This window comes from Passer domesticus, chromosome 6 (assembly GCF_036417665.1).
Source record: "Passer domesticus isolate bPasDom1 chromosome 6, bPasDom1.hap1, whole genome shotgun sequence".
NCBI lineage: Eukaryota > Metazoa > Chordata > Aves > Passeriformes > Passeridae > Passer > Passer domesticus.
This window is the reverse complement of record NC_087479.1, coordinates 12,750,221-12,774,856: the sequence shown is the minus strand read 5'-3', so window position 1 is coordinate 12,774,856 and position 24,636 is coordinate 12,750,221. Positions and strand designations below refer to the sequence as shown.

Genomic DNA, 24,636 nt, shown 5'->3' with positions numbered 1-24,636 from the left:
GGCTGGGGCCGGGGCTGGACCCCCTCCGGGGCTGGGCTCCCCCGGGGCCGGGCTCCCTCAGGGGCTGGGCCCGGGGCTGGGCTCCCCCCGGGGCTCACAGTCCTCCGCAGAGCAAGTAAGGGCAGGCCCGGCCAGGACACCATGGGCATAAAAGGGACTTTACACTGCCTTGGAGCAGGGGCTCGTTCCATTTCCTTGCTCTGACAGGGCAGTGCTGGAGGCAGCTTTGCTTAATGGCTCAGCTCATACCTGAGACCACAGCTTCCAAAAAGCCTGGAGCCTCGTGTGCATCCTGTTCCACAGGGTTCCTGCCCCTTGCTCCCCTTCCCACTGCCTCACGCACAGCCACAAACCCCAAAGACCCTTTTTAATAAGGCATCTCTCAGACTGCCTACCCTGTGTGCCTAGTCCCCAGACAAAAGCTTTCTGGAGGGATGCACAGCTGAACTCCAGCTCCCTAGGACAGCTCCCAGCTTATGGCACCCCCAGGAGCTGCAAATCACCTCAAAGAGAGGAGGAGGAGGAAAAGGGCCCTTGATGCCTGCTGGGAGCCAGCGCCCCATGGAGAGCCGTGGGTGACAGGCCAAGTCCAGTGCAGAAAGGCACAGTCTGTGGGATGCTCTGGTGGGAGGCAAACAGAGCAGACAAGAGGAATGGAGACAGGGATGGCTGGAGGGGCAGGGAGGAAGCTGGAGGGTGGCTGAGGGCAGGAGGGGAGAGGAAAGGCTGGAAGGATGAGGCGGAGACTGCAGAGGGTGATGAGGTGAGGGATGATGTGGGAGATGTAATGGAAGGCAGAGCTGGCCAAAGCCTCCAGGGTGGAATCCAGGTGACTGCAGAGGTTCTGGGGGAAGCAGGTGCCTTCACTGCACCTTCACAGACCCCTCCCAGGGGTAGCAGCACCTACCAGCTCCCTGCCAAAGCACTGGGGATCAGCGCAGCCCACGTGTGGAAAGCTGGGCACCACAGGAAGGTGATCACACAAGCATTGCTTCATACCTGGATGCTGACAAGCTGGAAACAGAGATTTTTATCTTCTTCTGTATCTGATGTGCTGCTGGGACAGCAGGAGGGGGTTATGCTGCTGGTTTCACCAGCACACCAGAGGTCTGAGCTGAGGGACTCTGGTCCCTGAGCACGGTAGGAAAGAGCAATGGTTTACAAAGGCACCTGTGCAGGTCTGTGGCCTTCTCCCTGTGGTCAGGTACGGGCTGTGGGCAGAGCAGTGTTTTCCCAAGTGTACTCAGCACGAAAGACAAATATTTCCTTGCCCTCCATCATTTTGTTGCAAAAGTGATTGTACCAAAACCGTCCAGTTCAGGGAGTGATTTCATGAGGAAACAGAGACAAGTATCCAAACCAGGCAGAACTCCAGAGCAGTAGTACAGGATCAAGCACAGGATTTGCCCCGGCTTTATATTATTACTGTGCTTCTAATTAAAAGCCTTTTTTCTTCTGATTGCAAAGATAATCTCCTAAGTGTTACTGATTGTGGTCAGTATCCAAATCAGTTTCATATACCTGAGCCTGCATACACCCTGAAATGACAAATACCTCTGAGAAATGATACCATTCTGTTGTTGTCAACAAAGCATCATTGCTAGTGGCACCCATTCATTGTTTGAGTGTTCAGCTCATGTTTTCTCTGTGCTGCTGCTGGACATACCTTCAGACACAGTGGTAACCTTTTCAGGGTGGTGCTGGCATTGCCAGGAGAGCTAACAACCCTCAGATATATCATTTGAGATGATTTTAAAGGGAAAGAGAAAAGGAAATTCGTCCTCGTCTGTAAAATTTACTTACTAAAATTTCAAAATCCAACATTTTTTCCTATATTACCTTCATTGTTCAGATCCTGTCCTCTCCTCCAAAGCAGCACATAGCCTGCAGAATCTCCCTTTGTCACTACAACTACTGACATATGTTCCTATTGCTTAAGAAGAAACAGAAAATATTTACAAAGTAAAAGCGAGTTTCTACAATGACATGTGAGGAACCAGGTGGGTTAAATGACTCTCTTGAAGTGCATTAAAAGGATGAGGCCATGCCATACTTTCTTCCAAAGAAGGCACACTGTCAGACACTGTACCTACTACGTTGAACATGGCCCATCACCCATTTTTGGGAAAAGAGCCATATCACTGTATATTGCCTTCAGTATTTCTAAGCAAAGCAGACAGGGACCCACTCTGAGGGGCACATCAGTAACCACACAAGCAGAGCTGGGGGAGATAACCTTGGTGGGAGGCTCAACAACAGGACTAGCCCACATCTTTACTCCTGCCCCTGTGCATGGTCTTGCTCTCTGTCAGCTCCTGTTTCCTCCTCTTGTGCCAGCCAGCTCCAGGGGAATAGGTCAACCCAATTTCCTAGAACAGAGACATATATTTCTCCTTCTGCACCGTGAGTAGCTGCTGCTGCCTATGGGAGTTGTCATCCTTCCTGCACAGGAAAAGTACAGTGAATGGAAGAGGTTCAAATCCCATGCAGATTTTAAAAAGAGCTAGTTTCTCCTCCAGGAGAGAAGCATGCCAGCCCCATTGTCTCCGATAGCAACCCCAGCTGAAGAAAGCAGAACCTGCAATGCTGTCACAGATTTCATTGCCTTCAACACCTACTGATAAGCCATTAAAAGCTCGATATTCAAATATATCAAACTAAGAAACAGGCCTAGATTGGCTCATGGTTTCAATACACATTAAGAATTTATGCCTGTCAGCCCAAAGTTTGTAGTAAGAGATGTTTCTTAGTGACCTGGGAGTAGGTATGTAAATAGTGAATTAGCAAAATGTCCGGATGACACAGAATTTTTTAGGTTATTCAAGACTATGGGGAGCTACGACATGTTCCAGAAAGACTTGACCAGACAGCATGATGGAAGATGAAATTCAGTGTAGACATGTGCAGGCTAATGCACACTGCAGGAAATAATTTAAGCTTTCATACATGCCAAGGGACTGTGAATTAGTGATGAGAGGCATTATGGTGGACACACAATGCCTTCAGTGGAGCTGGCTGCACAAAGTACAGCCAGGTCAGCAAAGGAATGAGGGGAAATTCAGCTCAGGTGAGTGGGGTGATACTTCCATGGCAGAAACCTTCTGGGTCAGGCTGGAATATAATTTAAAGGTACCTGTGAATGAGGCAGCTCTGGAATCAATTCTCTCACTTTGCCTCAGCCAGGTCTTTTGGGGCTCTCACGTCTTAAACTGTGAGAAGGTCAGAATAGTTGTCAAGCCTTGTAAAAGATCTGGACCTCACTGAATTATTTTTCCATCCATGAAGTCCTTGAAAAATGATAGATATCCTGACAAAGGTTCAAACTTGGCAATTAAATTCCCATGAGCTGGAATTAGAAAAGGTGTCCCACTTACTTGAATAAATTGTATAAATTGTATTTGGAGGTAGTTTCAACAAGGCAGGTTCCCTTGGTTTTCCTGTGAATAAGCCAAATGAACCTTTAACATAAGGCACTATTGCAATATTACAAAACTGACTCTCCCCCTGGAGTGGGAAAGGGAAGACTCTTTTTTGGTTTTGGTTTTGTTTTTTTTTTTTTCTTTGAAACAAAGGGCATAAAACAATATATGAGAATGAAAGCCCTATAAATTAATTTATATTATAATTTCTGCAATGCCTTTTTATATAAATGGAAGTACATAATTTATGGAGGATGGTATATGTGAATTGGAGACTCAAACCCCCTCAAACACACTCACTCAGGCATGATGTGAAGCACACTAACACTCTCAGGCAGTGTGCAGTTTGCAATAGTAAAAAAAAAAATCACTTTAATACTGTGTGTTACAATAATAAATGCAGGAATTAGAGGGTTTTACCTCTCTACAAATAAATTATGCATATGTAGTTTTAAATTAGCCAAATTAAATGATTAAAGACACTCCATTCCTTCATAAACTTGTCTCAGGAGTAAGGAATGCAACATACAAGCAGAGGTCTCTGGTTCCTCTGAGCCTTACTGTTTCATTTGAAGCAATCTTAGATGCACTTCCCTTCCCTCACAGCTTTGCAAGGACAGAAGGGGTTTTGTTTTTTCTTCAGCTAATTATTTTCAGATAAAAGCCAGTGTTGTGATTAGAAGCACTAGTTTTGTTTGCATTGGGATGCTGCTGAGGCTGGAGAACTACTCTGGCTCCTCAGAAGTTATCCTGCCCACAATGAATGGTTCCAACATTTCTGCCCCCGGTTTTAACCAAGGTTTTCAAATACCCACAGCTCTTCATGACTGGGCTGGCAGTGGAAGTGGACAACACTCCTGAAATGCAGGTCCACAGTGCCCTCTCTGCACAGAGTACCGTTGTGCCAGCCTGTCAGGGGGTCCATGATTTGCTGTGGTACTTGGCTCTGTGACTCACACGTGGCTACAAACATCATTGCCCATCTTCCTGTGGGAGGGAGTTTAGGCCATATCTCAGCAGACATTTCTCACTCATTCCATGAACTGGCACTGCAACCTTAAGCCAAAACTCACCCGTCACAAGAAGAAAGTGCAGTTTCAGGAGTGTTTCTTTCCCAGTATTACCAGTGCTGTCTTACCCCCATATTACCAAACAGGGCTTGACTCTGCTACATCCTAGATACCAAATTAGCTCAGTTTTTCCAGGGAATGTTTGGGCAGTATCTGTCACTCTCAAAGTATTTAGCCCAAAGTATCATTTTATAGGTGGAGAAACCAGCACAGGCAAATAGAGCACCTTTCTTGAGGTCACAGATTAGAGCAGTGCAAGAGCTGAGATACTTGATTATCGCTGTGGGTCCTGCCCTTGGCCAGCACCAGCTCCACACACCACGGTAATTTCATCAGCTGAGCCACTGCAAGATACTGGTTCAGCATCACTTAGCACCTCCTGAGCAGCTTGGACCCTGGACAGCTCAGGCATTTACAGATGTTAAAACTTTCCAGGGCTGTATGACCAAAAATGTCTACTGAAATCTGCAAGTTAAAACAAACAAATATCAAACAGGGATATCTACCTAATATAGATTTCAACTGGATTTTACATGTATCTGCTAGGGAGGAGTACACAAGCCTGTCACTCTATGTAAAAATGTGTATTTTAGTGGAATTCTCTCCCCATAAATCAGCTCAAATGCTGATGCTCAAAGCAGTGTGAAAGCAGAAGGAGTTTAAGTGAAGGCAGTGTGCGCATGGCACAGTTCACAGAGCATTTCTCCTTTAATTCCACCTGTAAGTACAGTGTGCTGACATATGCATTCATTCACTGCATTTTGACCATATTTTCCCTTCTTGCTATGAAACCAGCCTCAGTTTTGTGTGTTGCAAGACAGAGATGTCTCTCAAAACATTCTTGGTGTTTTGGAGAAGACTCCCATTTTCAACAGCAGAAGAAGTTGACTGCTCACATCTGCAACAATAGGGTTTTGGGAAGCAAGTCCTAGGTACAGGCAGTGGGATCAGGAAACACAACAGACTTTAAACTACAACTTTATGAAGTTTATGAATGGTATTATATATAAATATGAAAAGCAGAATTTTCAGAATCAGATTTACTAATCCAGAGGTTCCTGAGCATTCTTGGTACAGTAAGCATGCCATCCATCTTGGGAATTAGGGTAGCTGTTCAAGGTAATCACATACTAAGGCTTCTATGATTCAGACACAAGGTAGTTACAATGGACTCCAGAATTTGGTTTATGCTTTGGAGGAAAGTAGGGAGAAATTACAGTCTCACAGTGCCAATATTGATTCTGTGTGATCCTATGCAAATAAGGATCAAACTGCTTCCAAGATGCTTTTTTTAAATGCTGTATAGATCTGTAATTGAGAGAAACACTGCAAGTTTCTGATACAAATACATTCTCGTGGTGAAATGGAGATTATTAGCTCATTATGTTTATAGCATGAACCAGAGATTTTAGATATTAATGGGGAAAATGCACTGGAAAGAGTTGTGGTATTTTGTTTAGAAACCTTCTCTTCCAGAGTTTTGCATCTCTCACTGGCCAACTTGCCATTGGGATTTGGAAGAGTAGAGTGCAATGTTCACACAAAACAATGACAGACCATGACGCTGTGAGCTCTTTGGAATATGGTTTAGTGGCAAGGTTGCCAGCTTGCCATGTCCTCCAGCAACAGTTCAATACAAGTAACCAGTGCTACATTTTCTTTCCCCACCTGTTTGCAAAACTTTACCAGTATGTGTTTTCAACATCACAAGAAGCTGCTACAAGCTGGCATCTATGTGTGCACACCAAAATGTGTATCACGTGTCTATGAAAACTGGGAAATGCTTCACACTTTTAAATCACTTAAGTTCTTGGGTTTGTGTTTGGATTCTGTGTGGGATATGTGTGAAGGACATATGTGAAGGACAGAGACTACGGCATCTGTGAGGGCAGGTACACAGTGGGGTTGCTGGATAAAAATGCAGGAGGAATTGAGAAAAAATTGAACTAAAGAGGACATGAAAATCTTGTCTCAGGATGGAGAGAGGTGGCAGGGCTGCACCTCTGCTGCTCATGTGTGTCATTTGGCAGTATCACTCAGATCAGATCCTACTCTTTCTTGCACAACTTCAGGTCACTCATGACCGTGGTCTTTTCTGCAAGAGAACTTCAATACACAGCCCACAGAGACAATCATATCCAGGGCTGCACCAGAGCCAGCATGACCAGCAGGTGGAGGGAGGTGACTCTCCTTGACTCTGCTCTCAGGAGACCCCACCAGGAGTGCTGCATCCAGCTCTGGGACCACAATACAGGAAGGATGTGGACCCATTGGAGTGAATTCAGAGGAGGCGCACAGAGATGATTAGAGGGATGGAATCTCTCCTTGATGAGGAAAGAATGAGAGGACTGGGATGTTTAGCCTAGAGAAGAGAAAGCTCCAGGGTAAGCTTATTGAGGTCTCCCAGTACCTGAAGGGGTACAAGACACCTGTAGAGGGACTGTTAACAAGAACAAGGGGGAATGACTTCAGAGCAAAAAGTGGGATGTTTAGATTAAATATTAGGAAGAAATTCTTTACTGTAAGGATGGTGAGGCACTGGTACAGGTTGCCCAGAGAAGCTGTGGGTGCCCCATCCCTGGAAGTGTTCAAGGCCAGTTTGGATGCATCTTTCAGCAGCCTGGTCTCAGGTGTCCCTGCCCATGGCAGCTGGTTGGAATGAGAAGATCTTCAAGGTCCCTTACAATCCAAACCATTCTATGATTTATGATTGTGAAGGCTTGCACAGACCCTGGTAAGAGACTCTACAGCTCTGACACCGTTTATGAACATCTCTGGCATGAGCACTACCTGAGCAGAGGCATTTCTTTTGGATCATTCCAAAAGAATGGGAGATGCCTACCTCAGGAATTGCCTGGTGCAGATGCAGATGATCCCTGTTTTTCCTTACTGGCTGTACAAACTACCTCCTGAACATGAAGACGTTTAACAAGAGCCAAAACACTCACTCTGTGCAGTCCTTGTCCTGTACAGTAAAAGGAGAAAGTACCTGGAGAGACAAGTTTTTGATTCAACCCACTATTGGGAAAACTGAATTTGGAGCTGAACTTCACAAAGAAGTTATGTTCTGTTGTTTTTCTGAAATTATGACTAAATGTGAAAAGTGTGGAGTTTAGCAATCTCTGTTCCAAGAAAATGTACTGGAGAACATGTCCCTATTTTTATCTATGCAAGTAAAAATATTCCAGGAGACATTAAACTTGACTGTAGAATTACTTGTACGATCATGGCATGCAGCACATGAACTTCAGGAGATTAAAAAAAACCACCAACACTGGACTTATGAAAATTTTAAAAATCATCTTAAAAAAAAAAATTAAGAAGACATAACAATTGCAGGCACTGTAAGTTAAGATAATCACAAAGCTCTTACATTTTTGTCCAAAATACTTGCTAAAAGGGATCATGTAACCTGAGAGCTTTTTAATGCTCTTGAATTCAAAGCCAGATATCAAACAACCAGAATACAGGCTCTACCTGTGTACTGTGAAAACTACATAATCAATTGCAGTGATGGAACCCAATGGAAGTGCCAAAGAGAATTAAGACCAAGTGGACTACTGAAGGACTTTGATATTTAACCAGGAAAATTGGCAATCAAAAAGAGAAATACCACCATAAACAACTTTGGTGTTATGAGCAACTATATATATTCCAGTGGAAGAATCTTTGAGGACTACAGAAAAATTAGAGGAACAAAGAGGGGAGGTCCTAAAATCGGTTTCAGGCTGGAAGAAACTTACAGCAAGAGGCCTTCTGTGTCTCTCTCATCAAAAGAAGAAGCCTGGGAGGTAAACTTGACTATTTCATACAAGTATATTCACAGAGGGAAATTTCCAGGGACTAGAGAGAGAGTTTTTGCATCCAGCAAAACAAAGCAGTACAAAATCTACCATTAGGACCTGAAGCAATAGGAAAATTTTGTTTTTGAAAGTGAGAGTCATCAAATATTGAAACCAGCTGCCAAGAATAGCAACAGAATCACCATTTTCCCCTATCTTTGTATCAACACTGGATGCCTTTGCCTTGGACAAGTGCACATTATGGACATATAACAGGTAACTGGATTCAGGGTCAGTGTTCTAGTGAAACCTTCCTGCCTCAAAGTATAAATCTAGAGTTGATGTGGTTACTCCTAGTGCATTTTGGAAAGGATATAATAGTATCCGCTCATGCTTCAGGGCTTTTGTCATCTTTTTAAAGGATCAGAGTAAGGATCTTCAAGGAAACAGTTTCCCAAATCTGCAGGTTCCTGAGCTACTTGTTCTACATTTTCACTAGGAATCAGTACTGTAGCCTCTGCCTCCTTGTGCTTCATTTGTCATTTTCATGGTCTTTTTGGCTGCCTGAACCATGCCTCTTTAGACATGTCCCTAGCTGATAGCAGCTTACTAGGAGACTTCTCACTCCTACAATATTATCCAAGATTCACAGCTTATTTCTGTAGGTGTTCCTTTGCAGTCCAGGGTTGGCTAATGAATACCTTGATTACAGCATTCATAAGAGATGATTTACATTTTTTCATTAAAAATGTCACTGGAAGTCCAGTCTTTCCATGCTAAAATATTTGAAGCCCCTGCCAACATCATACATGGTTGATATTAATTAGAGTAGAGGATGACAGCACTTGGAAAATGACCTTTAACAAGTGCTTGTTCTTTAGTTAGACTAGGTCATTACTAGAGATTACCAGGCATTTTCAATAAAACTGGAATCTCTGACTCCTCTTTAGCTTTAAATTTGAACAATGCAAAGTAGTGGAGACTTTTTATCTCCCACTGCCACTAGCCTGTCCCACCACAACAGACAGCTGGTGATTCCTGTGTCTCATTTACTCCAAGCAGCAGGAGAAGGAAAGTGGTGAGCTTCATTCTCTCTCTTACAAGCTGAGCCTTTCCTTTGCTGCACAGAATCAGGCTTGAGAAGATGGAGGACAACCATCCCCAGCACAGTTCCTTTTGTCATCTGCACAAAGCTTGTGGAAAAGGGGAAAAAAAGCGAGCTAGCAGTCTGTGTAGTCAAAGGTAGCAGCCATGTCAAAAATATGGGCAGAGCAGACTTCAAGGAGCTTCAGGGCTGTACCTCATCCTTGGGCAGTACCTTCCCTGCACCACAGCTTCACTCCAGGGCAGTGACACTGCAGCTGGCTGTGATCTGCCCTCTTGGGGTGCCATGGTTCATCCTAGCTTCTTCTAGATGCTTGCCACCTTACAACGCTGGAGCTTCAGAGTGTGTCACTGGAAAAAATCCATTTAGAGACACTCTTTGTGCTCATACTTCAGTCATACCAGGTCCCATGGAGCTGAGGACAAAGCTGCAAGCATGGCACACACCATGCAGAAAAAAGGGCAGTGGGGGCAGTCACTCTGTTCCAGCAGTTCTGGACAAGATGGGGTGAGCAGAACAAAAATCTCCCACCCAGCCTCTCTGTTCAGAGAGCAGGGCTTCCCACCATGCTCCACAGCTAGCGGGCCCCATCAAATCCTGCAACTTGCTCCTTTTCTGTGTGAGCCATTAAATGAAGGTTCTGGGCATAAAGCATGCTGAGAAATTATGCTGCAGTTTAAGAGAGTCAGAACAGAAGGCCTGCTTAGGAAGCAGTTTGAAATTATTGAAAGTAGCACTTCACATTTCCACAGCAGAAGCCTTTATAGGCTGGAAGTCTCAAACCTTGATCACTTCCAATTGAAGCACTTATAAAAAATGTGCACTGCTGGAATATTTTAAATGACTGTGTGCAGTGTGTACTGACTGAACATTAGGGGCTTCAATTAAATAACAGTTCAGAACATAATGAACTGAAAAATTTCACACTCTCTAAAGTGAGATAAGTATGAAGTGAAGAAGGGAGAATTAAGAAATAGTGCTCTGAAAGTGGCACCAGCTACTGCCTGATGAGACTCAGGCAGAAACACAACAGAACAGTTTGTGAATTAGGGTGTTATGTTTTTTTGGGGGGTTTTTGTTTGTTGGTTTGTTTGGGGTTTTTTTTCCAGACCCCTCAGAGAGCACAGGAAATGGCCAGGTCCTTTTTGTCTGTTTTTAAAAAGGGTGACTTTGTGCTGAAATTGGGATGCACATACCCTATGAGCTTGGCTCAGTCATGTCCAAATTTAGGCACTTCTGGAGGCACAGTTTGTCAGCTGCTCCCTGCTGTGGGATCAGTGGATAATCTGGAGCACAAGTCCAAGGTTCTGGCCTGATATTTTGCTAACACCAAGTCCTTCTGCAGTTCTTGCATTTACTAATGAAGTAATGTTCTCCTATGACTCCAATGACCAGACACACAGAGTATATTTGAAAATGCTCGTAGGCAGCTATGGAGAATGATGCAGCAAAGAATGTCCGTGCTGTCCATTTCCTCTGAATGTCAATTGGAGGAGAAAAGGGATGAGCAAAGGTAGAGATCTGCACCACAGCTTGAGGCACTTGCTCCAGAACACTGCAGAATGCTTTACAAAAGGGAAAACTGACACTCAGAGTGCCAACACACTGCATTTTGGTAACTGCTGACTTCAAACTAGGGCTATCCTCCCTTTGTTCCATGGCTGGCTTGTTAGCTTTGGAGGCAAATCCCTTTACAGACTTCCATGATCTCTAAAGCACACTTATTTGGTTTGAAATGGAACAAAATGAGATCTCACTCCAGTAAGTACCGTATTTATCCTGTTACCAGAAAGGGCACGGGTGTCTTTAGAGATCTTGCAAATACGAAAGATGTTTTAAAAATCCAACAAAAGTAAAAACCAGGAAAACCGACACACTTCAGACTTTTAGGCTTATTAGGTTTAGCATATCTATGTTTGAGGTTTTAACTGACTCATTACTATTGTTCTGTCTGTATTGTTTCATAGCAACCTTTCAAACAACTTGGTGGCACCTTCTCCTTCATTTTTTTTGGACTGGTGAGCTCCTGTAGACAAATCCCAGCTGACCAAAGCAGCTGTACTCTCTAGGAGCCCAAGAAGACTGAAGATGATGGACAGCCATATCAACCTCTACCAAGGCTGATATATCACTTACACACTGCATTTGACTTGAAACTCTTGAAACTAGACCAGAAAGGTCCAAAAGCTGAAAAGTAAGTAGATCTTATTTAGTGGCTACTTTAAGTTGTAGAGAGTAAACTCAGTTTGCCAGCAAGTGTTCATGGGGGTATTAATAATCAGGTGGGAGTCAGAAGCCTGCATGTATTCCAGTTTACCTGACATAAACCCAGCATATGAAAAAACTGGACAGACTACAAAACCCATTTATAAGCATAAGTGGTAAGCCTAATGATTTAGGAGTTCTATAAAATTATAAGTACGCTCTGATCTTCAAAAAAAGATTGTCAAATAAAATAAAATAGGAGGGAAACTTATGCACATTTCCTCAAGCTCCATATTGCCAAACTGATGAGTCTGTTATCAAAGACTTGGTCTGACTGGTCTTTTGAGGAATGTAGGAAATCCAGCCCAGACCACTGAACTTTCATTCTGTCGTGCATAGAAAAAGCATCAAAAGCAATGCAAAAACCTTGCTTCTTAGTCAACCACATAATTATTTGCCCATGGAATAAGTTTCTACCTTTCCCCCTCAATTCAAATCTGCTTGTAATCTTAGGACTGAGGGCTAATTGTCATCTTAATTTTGCCTATTTGAGTGGTGGGATTCTTGTTTTGTTTGCCATGGCAGGAAGTATCAGTGGTTAACTATGTTTTATTGGGTCAGTCTGAGGCTCTCTGCCTTTCAGACTCTCTTTGGTTCTCCTCAGTAAAGGAGCATTAATGGGACTGCAGCTGGACCAAACAGCAACTTTACAATTCAGCTTCAAGGTTGTTTAATTTGCAGCAAAATGTATTCTTGACCACTTGTACCAGAGGACAAAAACTGTTAAGATACTGAGCTCTTAAAATCTTTGACTTCAGGATTTCAAAGAAAAGGGTTGAAGTCATAGAATGATACAAGCTTATACTCTTAAAAAGTAATTTCAAACCCAAAGCAGGGTTTAAATTTTAAGTTGCTTTTATGAACCAGCCGTAGATTTCTTCTGACTCTCATGACTGACCATGAACTGTGTTTTGGCCTGTCTCCACATGAATTTTCTGCTGGCAACATATCAGCTAATGAAGCAGTCTGTCCCTAAAGCAGGGCACTACCTGGCTGGTGATTTTAATAGGACTCAGCAATCCCTGAGCTTTCTATAATTTTGCTAGATTTGAAGATGACCAGCAAATTCTTAACACTTGACACATAAGTAATATATGAAATGCTTGAACAACATGTAGGAAAATGCAGAGATCATGTCACTGCCCAGTTGTTGTTTTGTTATTTTTTCTTTAACAAATCAGCCTTGAAACATCAAAATAGGATGTTTTGACAGACCAAATGTTTTCAGTTTTTTACATGAGGAACATATGCTAAATCTCACCTTTTGCTGCAGATTTGTGCAGTTTAGACTAACACGCCCCTAAGAAAACATTTTTGTCAGTAAATCAACCAGCTGTGCCTTTCCCTGTATACCTTGTCTTACTTCATATATCTGTATCACAACTACCCATTACCTTAAAGAGTTTTTAGAGGCTCTCTTATTTAGAGACTTCACCTTGACTTCTGTATTTGACTCTTTCTTGCACTTTCTTGGAAATGGGATGTTTCTCAGTGTTTTCCAAGTTTATATTTTATTTTTATTTGCCACCACTGACCAAGCTCAGGGAAGATACCAGACCAGAACAGGTAAAATTACACCTGTGGATCCCAGTCTGTCCTTGGGGGAGGCTTAGCACTGCTGTCACAGCAATACTTTCTTCCTTCAATCCATGGCTAGGGAGAAAAAATCCCAACACTTAATGATCTTCTGTTCGTAAAGAGGAAGTGCTTATTTTAGTAAACATTTGTTCTAAACAAGCATCAGGCATATCTCTTTTCTTCTTTCTACAAACAATCTTTAGTTTGTTCACAAAACTATTTCAGATGAACTTAGAAACGTAACCCGCTCTTGTGACCAGAACTATAGATTCAGGCTTTGCCACCCTATTGCAGCCCCTTCTTCATGTCAGAAAACATAATAATGCTTCTTCATCTCAGAAAAATACTGCAAAAATTCCGCTTTGTGAGTGCTGCAAGGCATTTAGAAACCATTGGGAGAAAACGTGCCATGAAAGTGAATGTCTTCACTGCGGGATGCAAATATATGTTAAGCAATAAAATTCTACTTCCTAAATAGGCTTGTCTTGCTTTGATATTCAAGGATATGAAAAAAAGACATACATACTTCTCATTTAATCCTGCCAAGATACAAAACTTGTCTATTTTTATACAGTTGCCCAATATGGATGACAAAAATAGCTTTCTTAATAAAGAGAACGAAAATACTAGTTAATTTCTCCTGCTGCAAAGCAGGAGAAGTCCACCTCAAGACTGCACATCATTTTAGGCTGAAATTCTACCTGTTGAACCTAATTTTGCTGAGGAAAAATGCTACTGCTTCTGAAAACTCAGCTGAAGATAACTGAATTGTCCTGTCAGAGGATATCACTACTCCCAAAAGTAAAATCTGAAGAAAAGATTAATATGCTTTGCTGAGAGTAAGCTCGATAACTATCATTGTGCTGTGTATTTGTTTCTCACAGCAGAGGATATTTGATCACTTGAAATGATTACTTAGCTTTAGCTGAGAATGTTTTGAATCAAGTGGCTCTAAATCATCTGTCCCACAAGTATTGCTACCAGCTAGTGAGCGTTTAGACAGCATTAGCACAGGTTAATAACACCTCTCAAAGGGAGAAAGGGCAGGGAGTATCTCGAGAGTGTGTGTGCATGTGTAAAAAACCTCTGGGGACAAGCCAAGAGTTTTTGAGGAAGCAGCTAGACCTCTCCTGTGAAAAATAAGCCACATCATGCCAAACTGTGTTGCATTTTAAAATCCAAAGCCACACTCTTTTTCCAGGGGGAAATAATTTCCTCTAATCCTGAGCAATGACGTTGGAATATGAATGCTGTGCAGTTACATTGGTGCACCAGTTAATAGTGCTGGACAGTTTGTATCCCTGTACTTGAAGTGAGCCTGTTCAGGAGCACAGGACTGAGAATTTGTGAAAATGATACCACCATTTCATAGGTTTGGGTAGTAGTACTTGCACTACTTAATGAAAAAAATTATACAGGAAACACTATTATTTTCATTCCACAGCTTCTTATAATTTGAAAGATTTGTGTGTCATTCTTGCATTGAAGTGTTTAGCATTGACCGACAAACTGCTGCTGTAATATTCCAGGAGGACTCACTGTCTTAGTCAATATCTAAAAGCTTAAGAAATTAATGTGAAAAACAGGTTTTCAAACATCACTCAGTGCTGACAAACTACTAAAGGTACAATGATTTTATTAACACAGCAAATGACTACTTCTGATTTGTCTGCAGACATTTCTTTAATGGATGATACAATTTAAAATTAATAAATATGCTTTTTGATGCACACTTTTCAGAAGTAATTTTTAAGTGATAGCTTAAGAGACACAACATGCCAATATACCCTTTAGGAATTGATGCCACTAGACAGAACCAAGGGTTTGTTTTTACCTAATCTTGTGGCTCCTTAAATCCAGGTATTACTAAGGAATCCGGTATAACTAGGTTTTGGTCATCTGAAAACACCACCACCACTTCCTTACTCACTTTGCTTGTTTATGCCTTTTAGCTGTGGTTTGATGCTGCTTTACATCTGTGGGAAAAATCACATGTGTAAATTAAAGGGACAAATTATGGATTTGTATAATTTAGAAGCTTAGGTAATTTACCAGGGACATATGTAGAAATTACTTTAAACAGCTCACTGTGATGCACACTTTTCTATTTCCTTTACCTGTAGTTTGATCTGTGCTACTCCTTTTATTTCAAATCCATGGCAGTTCTGGTCCTTTTGTTACTAACCATTCAATAGTATCTTGACAGCAGAACTACATCTTCGTTCTCATTTAATAACTATTTATCATTCTGTATCTGCCCATTTTCAAGAAGGAATAAAGTTAAGTGTTCCAGAAATTGGAAAAAATTGAAACTTGACCTTTATTAAGTGGGTTAATTGTCACAATCTCAGCATGTACAAAATTAATGACCAAAAAGTGGAACTTCAGAGTTACAGAAGACTAGGTTAATGTCCAAAAAAGCCTAAACTCTGACCTTCTTGACATATGCCAAAAGAAACAGCCACCCTAATAAATTACTACCTGTGTGCAATTATAATAAACCATTCCTAGCATCCAATCACTTGAATTAATTGCTGCAAGGCAGTGGGATTTATAGACATTCAAGGCAATCTAAAAATTCCTTTGCAGTTCATAGGAGGCTGTTTGTGCATGCCTGTTTCAGCATGGAGATTCAGTTTTAAAGCACTTTATTCATACCTTTGGACCACAAATCTGTGTACAAGCCCACTTAGTAGTGCTGAAATTAGGAGCCTTGGCTGAGGTATTAACATTACTGAAAGCGGTGAACCAGTGTGGAATGGAATTTCCCTTAAACCCATACCATGAAGCAGTTGCTGGATGCAGGACACCTACACACTTTCCAAATTTCAGCCTTACATAGGAGGAACAGGCAACTTCTGTGAATACGACAACAAACCGCACCATATTTAAATCAAAGAGCATTTGCAAAAAAGAAAGCTAAGAGAAAGAAATGAATACTCCATTTGCATGGGTCCAAGATAGCAGCACAATGTGAAATCTACTGACTTCCACAGCACCATGTCAAACACTGATGAATTGGCCAAGAGGACAGCCCACACTTCTCCACAGATAGAAATGCATCTAGGGAACAGGCAGGTTGCCCCAGCTGAACACAAAGCACACAAAGGGTACCTGGTCAGAAACATGTAAGTGAAACAAGGCTGCAAGCTGGAATGAAGCTACTCTTGGTGCTCGCCATGCATGGGGTGTTACAGGGAAATTTGCTTTTTTGCCCCTGTTAATCCTATTCAAAGGACAATTGATTTGTGTGTTCAGGGCCGGCAAGTTAGCCCATTTCTTAAAAAGAGTAAACTTAAATAAAATGCCACTATTTAAGTTCAGTTACCTAGTTCTGATGGTGTTTTAATCTGTGCTTAAGTAATGGTGACTCAATTGTGAGACCAATGTTAGTCATGTGCAAGATTCTATCCCCTATACTCACGCAGATTTTAAGCACCTTTCTGAAGAAGCAAAGCCAAGTCTCAAAGGGATACAGATCTGTTTCACTCCAACTCATCACATCAAAGTGCTCAAAGATGCACCACAAGATGTGGTGGTCAGCACCAACTATTTTGCCATGTCTGAACTGGATTTAATTGAAAAATGATGGGCTGGTTTCTCCAGACTGGGAAGACAGAAGACTCAGGTTCAGAAGCTTCTTCTGTGCTTGATCAACTTTAAATAACAAAATAGTGCTATACACAAAATATCACGTGGATGCAGGTCCCTAATTCTAGACACATTGTTTCAGGTGACTGACCTGAATACACTGTCCTCTGTTTCCACACTGCTCTCTGTGGCTTTGCCCAGTCCTTCCATGCTGGATTTGCAAGGCCTTTCCTTAACCCCCAGTACTGAGCAGTTGCTCCACAATGGCAAAGGAGCAGTCAATGGACAACGGTAAATCCAGCCCAGACTCCCTGAGGTTACCCCAGCACTGCACTGAAAAGGCAGCAGCCACTTCCATCTGCTGTTCACTGCCAGTTCAACACAACTGTTTGTGATCCACAGTGAAGCCCTCACCCAATTGTGAAATTTCACAGTAATTACAGAACTAATTGGAGATGATTTTGAACACTCAGTGAAATAATTCCTGAACTTCCTATTCTTCAGAACAGCAACGCCTGCCTCCCTGGCAAGGGACAAACTGCTAGCTGGACAAACTAGCTGTTGTTCACTTGTCCAGCTTCTCTTTTCCATGTAGGAAAGGACATCACCTCAGTTTCCTCCCCTACCTAGCTTAATCTTCCATGATTAAAAATTCCACCAGGTCCAGAAATCAGGACCATTTGTGGTTTGCTTTTTTCTTAATTATGGACTGAGAGGGGTTTTTTTTTTTTAATTTTAACTGAAAAATCCTCCACACGGTTTCCAAACTTGTGGCATTTGTTAGGAAATAGATGTAGAACCCGCGAAATGCTAAGAAAGCTCTTCCAACCGTGAGTCACCAATTTATGTGCTGTACTTCGCACAGCATGCAGTGCATGCAAAGAAGGAAACTCAATGGAAACTATTAAATATAGATGGTAATTACGTGAAAATCATGTGGTCATTATCTGACTTCAACAAGGATCAGTTAAAAATCTTCTAGAGGAAAAGGGATGGGTATTGCTTCATCAGATAAATTTGGGCAATGTTTTTACTGAAAACTCCTGTTTGGAACAGAGTATAAGAAATACCTGGATTGAGTTTCAGTCCATAAAATCAGAAAATAAGATTTTGGGAGCACTTTTCTTTTGTCTGGTTGAAATACTTCAAATGATGTTTCATAATTACTTCACATGCCTTTCTATAAAATAAGGGAGAGAGAAGCAGCAGTAGATACTACATACTGGTTTTAAACACGTGAACTAGAGGAGATTTTGTACATTAAATCTTCCAGAATACCTTTGAATCATGCGAGTTTCATGACTCCATGATGATCATTCCTCCCTGAAGGCAAATCAGCCTCAAGAAGGCAGCTACTGTTGGGTTGCACAGATTTTCTGTACATACCACCTTATAATAATGTCTGAGGCAAAGAATATTTATTCTAGCCAAGAACAAAACCCATCCCACCTCCCCAGCCAGAAGGCTCTCATTTCTCCTTCACTCATGACAGCACTTAAGCTACAGTTGCATTTACACTTTAAAAACGTTTTTCAGGCTGGCAGTTGTTGCTCAATTTTGTGTATTTGACTTTATCAAGAGGGAAATATGGACATCACCTCATGGCACGGACCCAAACTAGTTACAGGTTGTTAGGGAAATGATTCATCAGTAGGTAGGTTCATGTAAAATTCAAAAGGCTTTTTTTCCCCTGTTTTGCTTTTGGAGAACAGTCCGAGAAATGCAAGTGATGTCTTTCTTACAGGAATACTTTAGATAGCTAAACAGAAGCAAGATTTGGCATTTAGCCTGGGATTAGTGTGAACAGCCTCTTAACCAAACATTATGAAGAAAGTTAACTTTAAAATGCTTTGAAAGGTCTGTTTTCATGACAGATGGTAATAAGGGCTCATCAGTGCCAATTTTTTTTGTTTTCACCTCAGTTTTCAAAAGCTTAAGTCTTAGGTTAGTGCTTCTGAAGGAACCATTACATGCATAAAGGAAAAATGCAAATTACAAAATTAGATTACTCACTATTTTTATTGTGTGTAACATATTTTTCTAAATAACACTAACAGATGAAGAGTAAGAATTTGACCATGCACTCAGTAGAACACTTTCCCTTTCTTTTACTAGAATCCTTTTTTTGTTTTTTTTCCCCCAGCTATTTGTCCTTTAATCTTCATCTGTACACCTCTCCCCACAGACCCCAAAAGATACAGCAGTCAGCAGCAGGTAGAGGTTTTGTTTGTATAATACACTCACTAGTGAAGACATGGTAGAACTATATTTTATTCAAGAAAACCCACACATTCTGTCCTGTGGTGACCACAGGCTTTGCTAAGCCATAGATATTAGCAAATACTGGAACAAAATACAGTGTATCAGATTGAATCAAAGCATTTAAATTCTGAATTACAGTTATAATTTTCAGGGAAGGCTAGTTTCAGAATTGCATCTTAGCATCTAGTACAATGTTGTGCAATGTAAGTGGCAGAAACAGAAGTGGAGTATTGGTCCTATTAAAAACCAAAATGTAATGACTCTTGTATGACATTTAAATTGTCAAGACAACAATTCCATAACATTCTACCAAAGGCAGCATATAGTTACAAAAATACTGGTCCAGCATCTTGTTAGTGATGAAGCAATATCCAAGGTGCAATGGCAACACGCCATTCTTAGTGAAATACTTTTTAAAAAACTATTTTTTCTATTTTCCCCACACTGATACTAGCTGAACACCAGAACTTCTACGACAACCTGAAAGAAGGTCACTACTTAAATGTGTATTGCACCAAAGATTGATGCAAAAACACATGTTCCAGGTTGCAGTATGAAAGAAGCAAAAGCTAAAAAAACTACAAATGTGCCAAAAGACGTTTTACTGCAACTGATCTTAGATGAGCAGTTTGCAACCTCTATTGAGTTTTAAACAATTGTCCAAGCTTTCCATTCTATCCATTATCATGAACTTAAGGATGCAAAAGTAAAAGACAAAGTCCTTAATATTGAGAACAGATTTAAACCACTTTATACTCCTCTGAACTGATCCACAAAATAAACATATTCTGCCCTCCTCTCCTCCTAATACACTGGTAATTTCAAAGTCAAGCCATGGAATTACCCTTGTTCTGATACTGCACAGTGCTAGGACTGTATGGTTTCCACCTAGGAGTTCAAACATGTACTATGATAGTGACCAAAACTGCTGGTGACGGTAGCCCTGCTTAAGTTGTGGATGTATTGCAAGAAATGTACATCAGATGAAGACACAATCTAAATGGCAAAAACCACTGCAGACTTGGCTGTGATTTGGACTTGGGCCAAAAATACATAAACCTGTTTGCCATTTCCTTTGAGGAAGCAGGATCAATTATATCTTAACCAAAAGACAAAGCTGAGTAAGATCAGGTAAGCACGTGAATTCAATGTTACATTCAACAACACAGAAATGAAGGAGTAGCAGACAAGAACATTATTAATATTTTCCTTTTAATAATGGTTTAGTCAAAAGTGTAGATTTGAAAATCTCTAGCTCATTGTGAAAACCTGAAGAAGCTGGGAAGTGACCTCACTTTGATCAGTTTGAAGCTGTGGCTTGGCCTATTTGCTTGCAAAATCTCCAGTAGCTCTGCCAACACTGTAAATAAAAACTACTGCCTGGAAATAAAAAGTAGTCAGCCTTTAAAAGTTCATGAATGTTGTACTGTAGCAGCCTAACTCCGACTGAAGAAGAAAGATATTTTATACAGTAAACAAAAGACAAAGTAAACTGAAATCTTCAGAGATCACTTTAAGTGTATACAATTTGGATTCTCATTGACATTTAAAACTACCAATCATAAGGTTGCCACCTTACCTTTTTCTGGACTGGCACACCTGATTTTAAACAGGTTTTCCTCCAGTCTCCCAAGTTTCTGATCCTTTCATTCAGTTTTCTGCTGTACTGCTCCCCTACCTTCATGCTGAATACCAAGTCAGTCCTGCCTTCTGCTTTTCTTGGCAGGAGGCAGAGCAAGCTTTTAATTTCGGTAGTCAGAGTGACAGAACAACAAACGCACAGCAGATAGAAGAGCTTAATTCTTCCCCAGGAAGAAAATACATTTGGTTCAACAAAGGGCTGCAAAATCTTCCAAAGGCACCTCTTTCCCCAGTTTTTGCCTGAAAGCAAGATGGCAATCTTAATTGAAAAGGGATGCTAAATCTTTTAAATAACTTAAAAATTCATTTTTTTTTATAAAGCAGCAAAACCATTTTTCTCTGCAGAAAGAGAAATGTTAACAAAGAAACACACCAACATAAATGCACTGTTGATAAACTTCAGCTAGTTTAATTTCACAAGAAAGTAAAATTTTAGGACTATTCTTTAACCTCATCAGTACTTTCTGAAGAAGATTCTTTGGCATCTTCAGTCCCTCTGTTGCTTTTCTCTTTACTAAGATTTTCACTTTCTGATTTGGTCCCATTAAATAAAGAGTTTTCACCATTTACAAACCCATTCTCTGTGACTTCAGCATCAATGGCTTCATCAATCTTTAAGTCCCCTTGCTCTTCCACATCTTCTAGGTTTCTCAAGACAATAGGGAGTCTAGAGTCTGCCACAGAGTTCTCCAACAAGGCAATGTGGCCCTTGTCGTACTTCGGAAGCGGAGCTCCGTCTGCCATTTGTTTGCTGTAATACTCTCTGCTGGCAGCTGCGCTCTTCACTGCCTTCTCCAGGATCTCTTTTTCACCTAAGCGCAGTTTGATGGCCATTACTGCGTGGGGAGTGAGCTCATGAGTCTCCAGGAAGGACTTGTCGACCTGTTAGAAAAGAAAGAGCAAGTCTGCTACTAACACCTAACACAATAAAACAGCTCCTCACCTCATCTCTTTCTCTGAGCAGGAAGGGACACCAGGCTCTCAGGTGGAGCCAAACGGACATGAGGGGGGTCTGCAAGGAGCCCCAGTGAAATTTGTCGCGAAATCATAAAAAAGCCCAAAATTTCTGCACATAAATCAGTCTGCATGACAAGCAAAGTCAGGTTACTTCACAAATATGTGCAACATGTAGGTTCACTTATACATTTGCAATAGGAGCACATTTCTTTGCAGTCTGGAGAATGCAACTAAAGACAACAAGTTGAAACTGATTCCCCATCTTATTTGCAGAGAAAAAAACAGGTAGTCTCTAGTTGGAAAATCAAAGGAAAATACATTAACAAAATTACATTAACAAAATTTCCTTTTTTGCAATCTTATTTGATTTTACTTAGATAATGCAAAACTGTTTCTGCACTTAAAAAGTACAGAATTAATTATGTACTAACATTCAGGTTGAAGTTTGCAAAGACAAAATGGAGGACAAAATATCTTTTCCTATAATCACAACTCACAGAAGAACTCAGACTTTTAAATTATACATAATGATAATTTTACCTCCACAGTTGTTTTATAGGTTTTCAAAAGAAGGGATGCTCTGGCTTCCAGGAATGTCCAAAGTTTAACTTCATTGTCCCAGCTAACAGGAAAATCAGAGTTCCCCAGAGTGAAGATTTTGCCAATCGCATGCTCACCTATCAAGTGCTCCTTCAGCTCTTCTGCAATAAGTATAAAACCAATCTGTTAAAAAACAATCTCATCATTCACTTTGTCAGTTGACAAACTGCAGAAAGATTTATTTTCAATTGTATATCTTTGAGCAGCTAGCAAAAAATAACCCTCTCCTCAAATTAGAATTATCAGATATGCTGCATTTTTTCTAGGATTTGCCTCAAAGAGACAACTGAAAGTCTTCAGGTCAGCAGAAAATGGGACTTCTCTCCACCTGGAAATAAAGATACTTTAGATATCACAGCCTCTCATACACAGTGTAAATCTGTGTCAGTAAAACAGAATGTTTTGTAAAATCATTCATAAATGAAAGGGAGTAAATTTGTAACAAGTGCAATGAACTTTTTGAGAATAAAAGGAACAGATGAAACAGTGTGCAAATAGCAATGGAATTCTTTTTCCTATTGTTTTGATGATCTTTTTCATTAGCAGAAACTTCCTACAGGTGGTCAAAAAAGACATCCATCAAAACTCAAGAGCAGAAAACATTTAATCAGCCCCTAGACATTACATATATTTCATTTAAGTTTTAATTAATAAATTTGATTACTGCAAAGCAGTTATGACAAACTTCACCAAGAGCTTGGATGTAGTTTCTCAATAAACAGTTTTCTTAAACAGTATTTAAGACATATAAAATGAGCACAATCATATACCAGAGAAATACAATTAAAGCATTCACTAGCTACATTTTCCTCTCCAAGCCAAAATTCACTCCCTCATCAGCATCCTAAAATTTTCTTCCTTTGAATTTACTTCCCAGAAGTATCAGGCAATTGGAAGAGATGGATATTGTAGGTCCCTTCCAACTGAACTGTTCCAGTAGATTCTAATTTCTTAGTAAGTTCTAAAAGATGGATGACAGGAGGAAGTGAAGGCATGATACTAAGTTACATTGTTTTTATTACAGAAAGAAAATAGACTACATGCAAAAACTCAACTACTTCAGTATTCCTGCTGGCACAAAAAAATCCACATCATCTGCATGGTATTCCTAACTGCAAGGGAGTTCTCTCACTGCCATGACAAACTGTCACATCCATAACCTTCAAAACTGCACCTAACCAACAAAAAGCTATTATGAGCATGGAATGAGAAGTTTCACATGCACAAAAAGGTGAATATTTACGAAATGTACACATATTTTGCCCCACAAATAAAAGTAACAGAACAGAAACACTAGAAAGACATTCTGCAAATACAGAAATTTGTTTTTGATTACCAAGTACCAAAATATTGAATATTTAATCACAAATTACTAAAATATTGAAAATACTCAACTTTGAAATGTCTCTTCCATATTTCCTCTACAGTACAGAATATTCCAATTCCATGCGTAAATTATTCCAGTGGTGATGACTAAAATGCTGTGATTTTAAGCATGTAAACCCCTAGGTCTTGCACAATCTTGTTCTGCAAACTATTTTGAAACCTAAGAACTAGAGATCAAACTCCAAGAGTTTGATCAAACTCCATTCATTCACAAGAGTCTGGGAGATGAAAAGAAATAAAAAATTGTATCATCTCATGCTTTCAGAGTTACTGAAATATTCCCTCAGATGACATGGCCAAAGATTGGGGTTCTCAGTAGCTTATAGATTCTTTTTTAACCTAAACTCAACTTTTCTGATCATTTATCTTAATGTTTTATTTAAATTACTATCCCATTCCTACACTAACAAAAAACCCAATCAAAAATGCCCACAACAAGACAAACATAACTTAGGTTATCTTCGTGAAATATCCTACCTTCACTCATACAAAACACTCGAAGGAAAGCCAAAAGCTGGGCAGAGATTGCAGGCTCAGTGGAGTGCAAGGCAAAAACACTTGAACTAATAAAAAAAACCAATCAAACAACAACAGTAAATACAAGTCCAATTGTTATATCTTTTAACTTATTTTAACATAAAAGACCATAAAGTACACAATAAATGTACTGCTACAAAAGTAACTTAAAATTAGATAATATTAGCTCAAACAGAAAAGCTTCCCTAACTTGTATCTGAAAAGAATGATTATCTCTACTATTTTACACTTAAAATTATTTTATACAGCTTTCATAATAAATTCATGAAAATGCAATGTTTCATGTCTGCTGCTCCTAATAGTACCCTCTGGACTGAAATGACTAAAGGAAAATGCTGTGATTCACATACTGAGCATTGTAGTATGTCTGCAAGGGATAGGAAAGAAAGTAAAACCACAGATTGTTTCAAATTAATCCTTGCTCTGGTTTTGTTCAAATGGTT

The 24,636-nt window shown here is 40.4% G+C and overlaps 1 protein-coding gene and 1 long non-coding RNA gene across 3 annotated transcripts in view; one reads left to right on the top strand and one right to left on the bottom strand.

Annotated features, from left to right (window-relative positions):
* Positions 1 to 3,552: 3,552 nt before the first annotated feature.
* Positions 3,553 to 23,109, top strand: LOC135302658 (uncharacterized). The gene is made up of 3 exons (XR_010364229.1): positions 3,553 to 8,547; positions 11,344 to 11,570; positions 22,537 to 23,109. It is a non-coding gene; the product is annotated as an uncharacterized LOC135302658 (long non-coding RNA).
* SETD3 (SET domain containing 3, actin N3(tau)-histidine methyltransferase) overlaps positions 18,811 to 24,636 on the bottom strand; it is a 62,395-nt gene continuing 56,569 nt past the window's right edge. The window contains exons 11-13 of one of the 2 annotated variants that reach the window (XM_064423423.1): positions 24,134 to 24,219; positions 22,211 to 22,371; positions 18,811 to 21,595 (exon numbers count right to left, since the gene is read on the bottom strand). In XM_064423423.1, coding sequence (XP_064279493.1) covers positions 21,152 to 21,595; positions 22,211 to 22,371; positions 24,134 to 24,219 — 691 coding nt within the window. In that variant the 3' untranslated portion in view covers positions 18,811 to 21,151. The remainder of the gene's footprint in view (positions 21,596 to 22,210; positions 22,372 to 24,133; positions 24,220 to 24,636) is intronic. The other variant, XR_010364226.1, reaches the window with a different exon arrangement.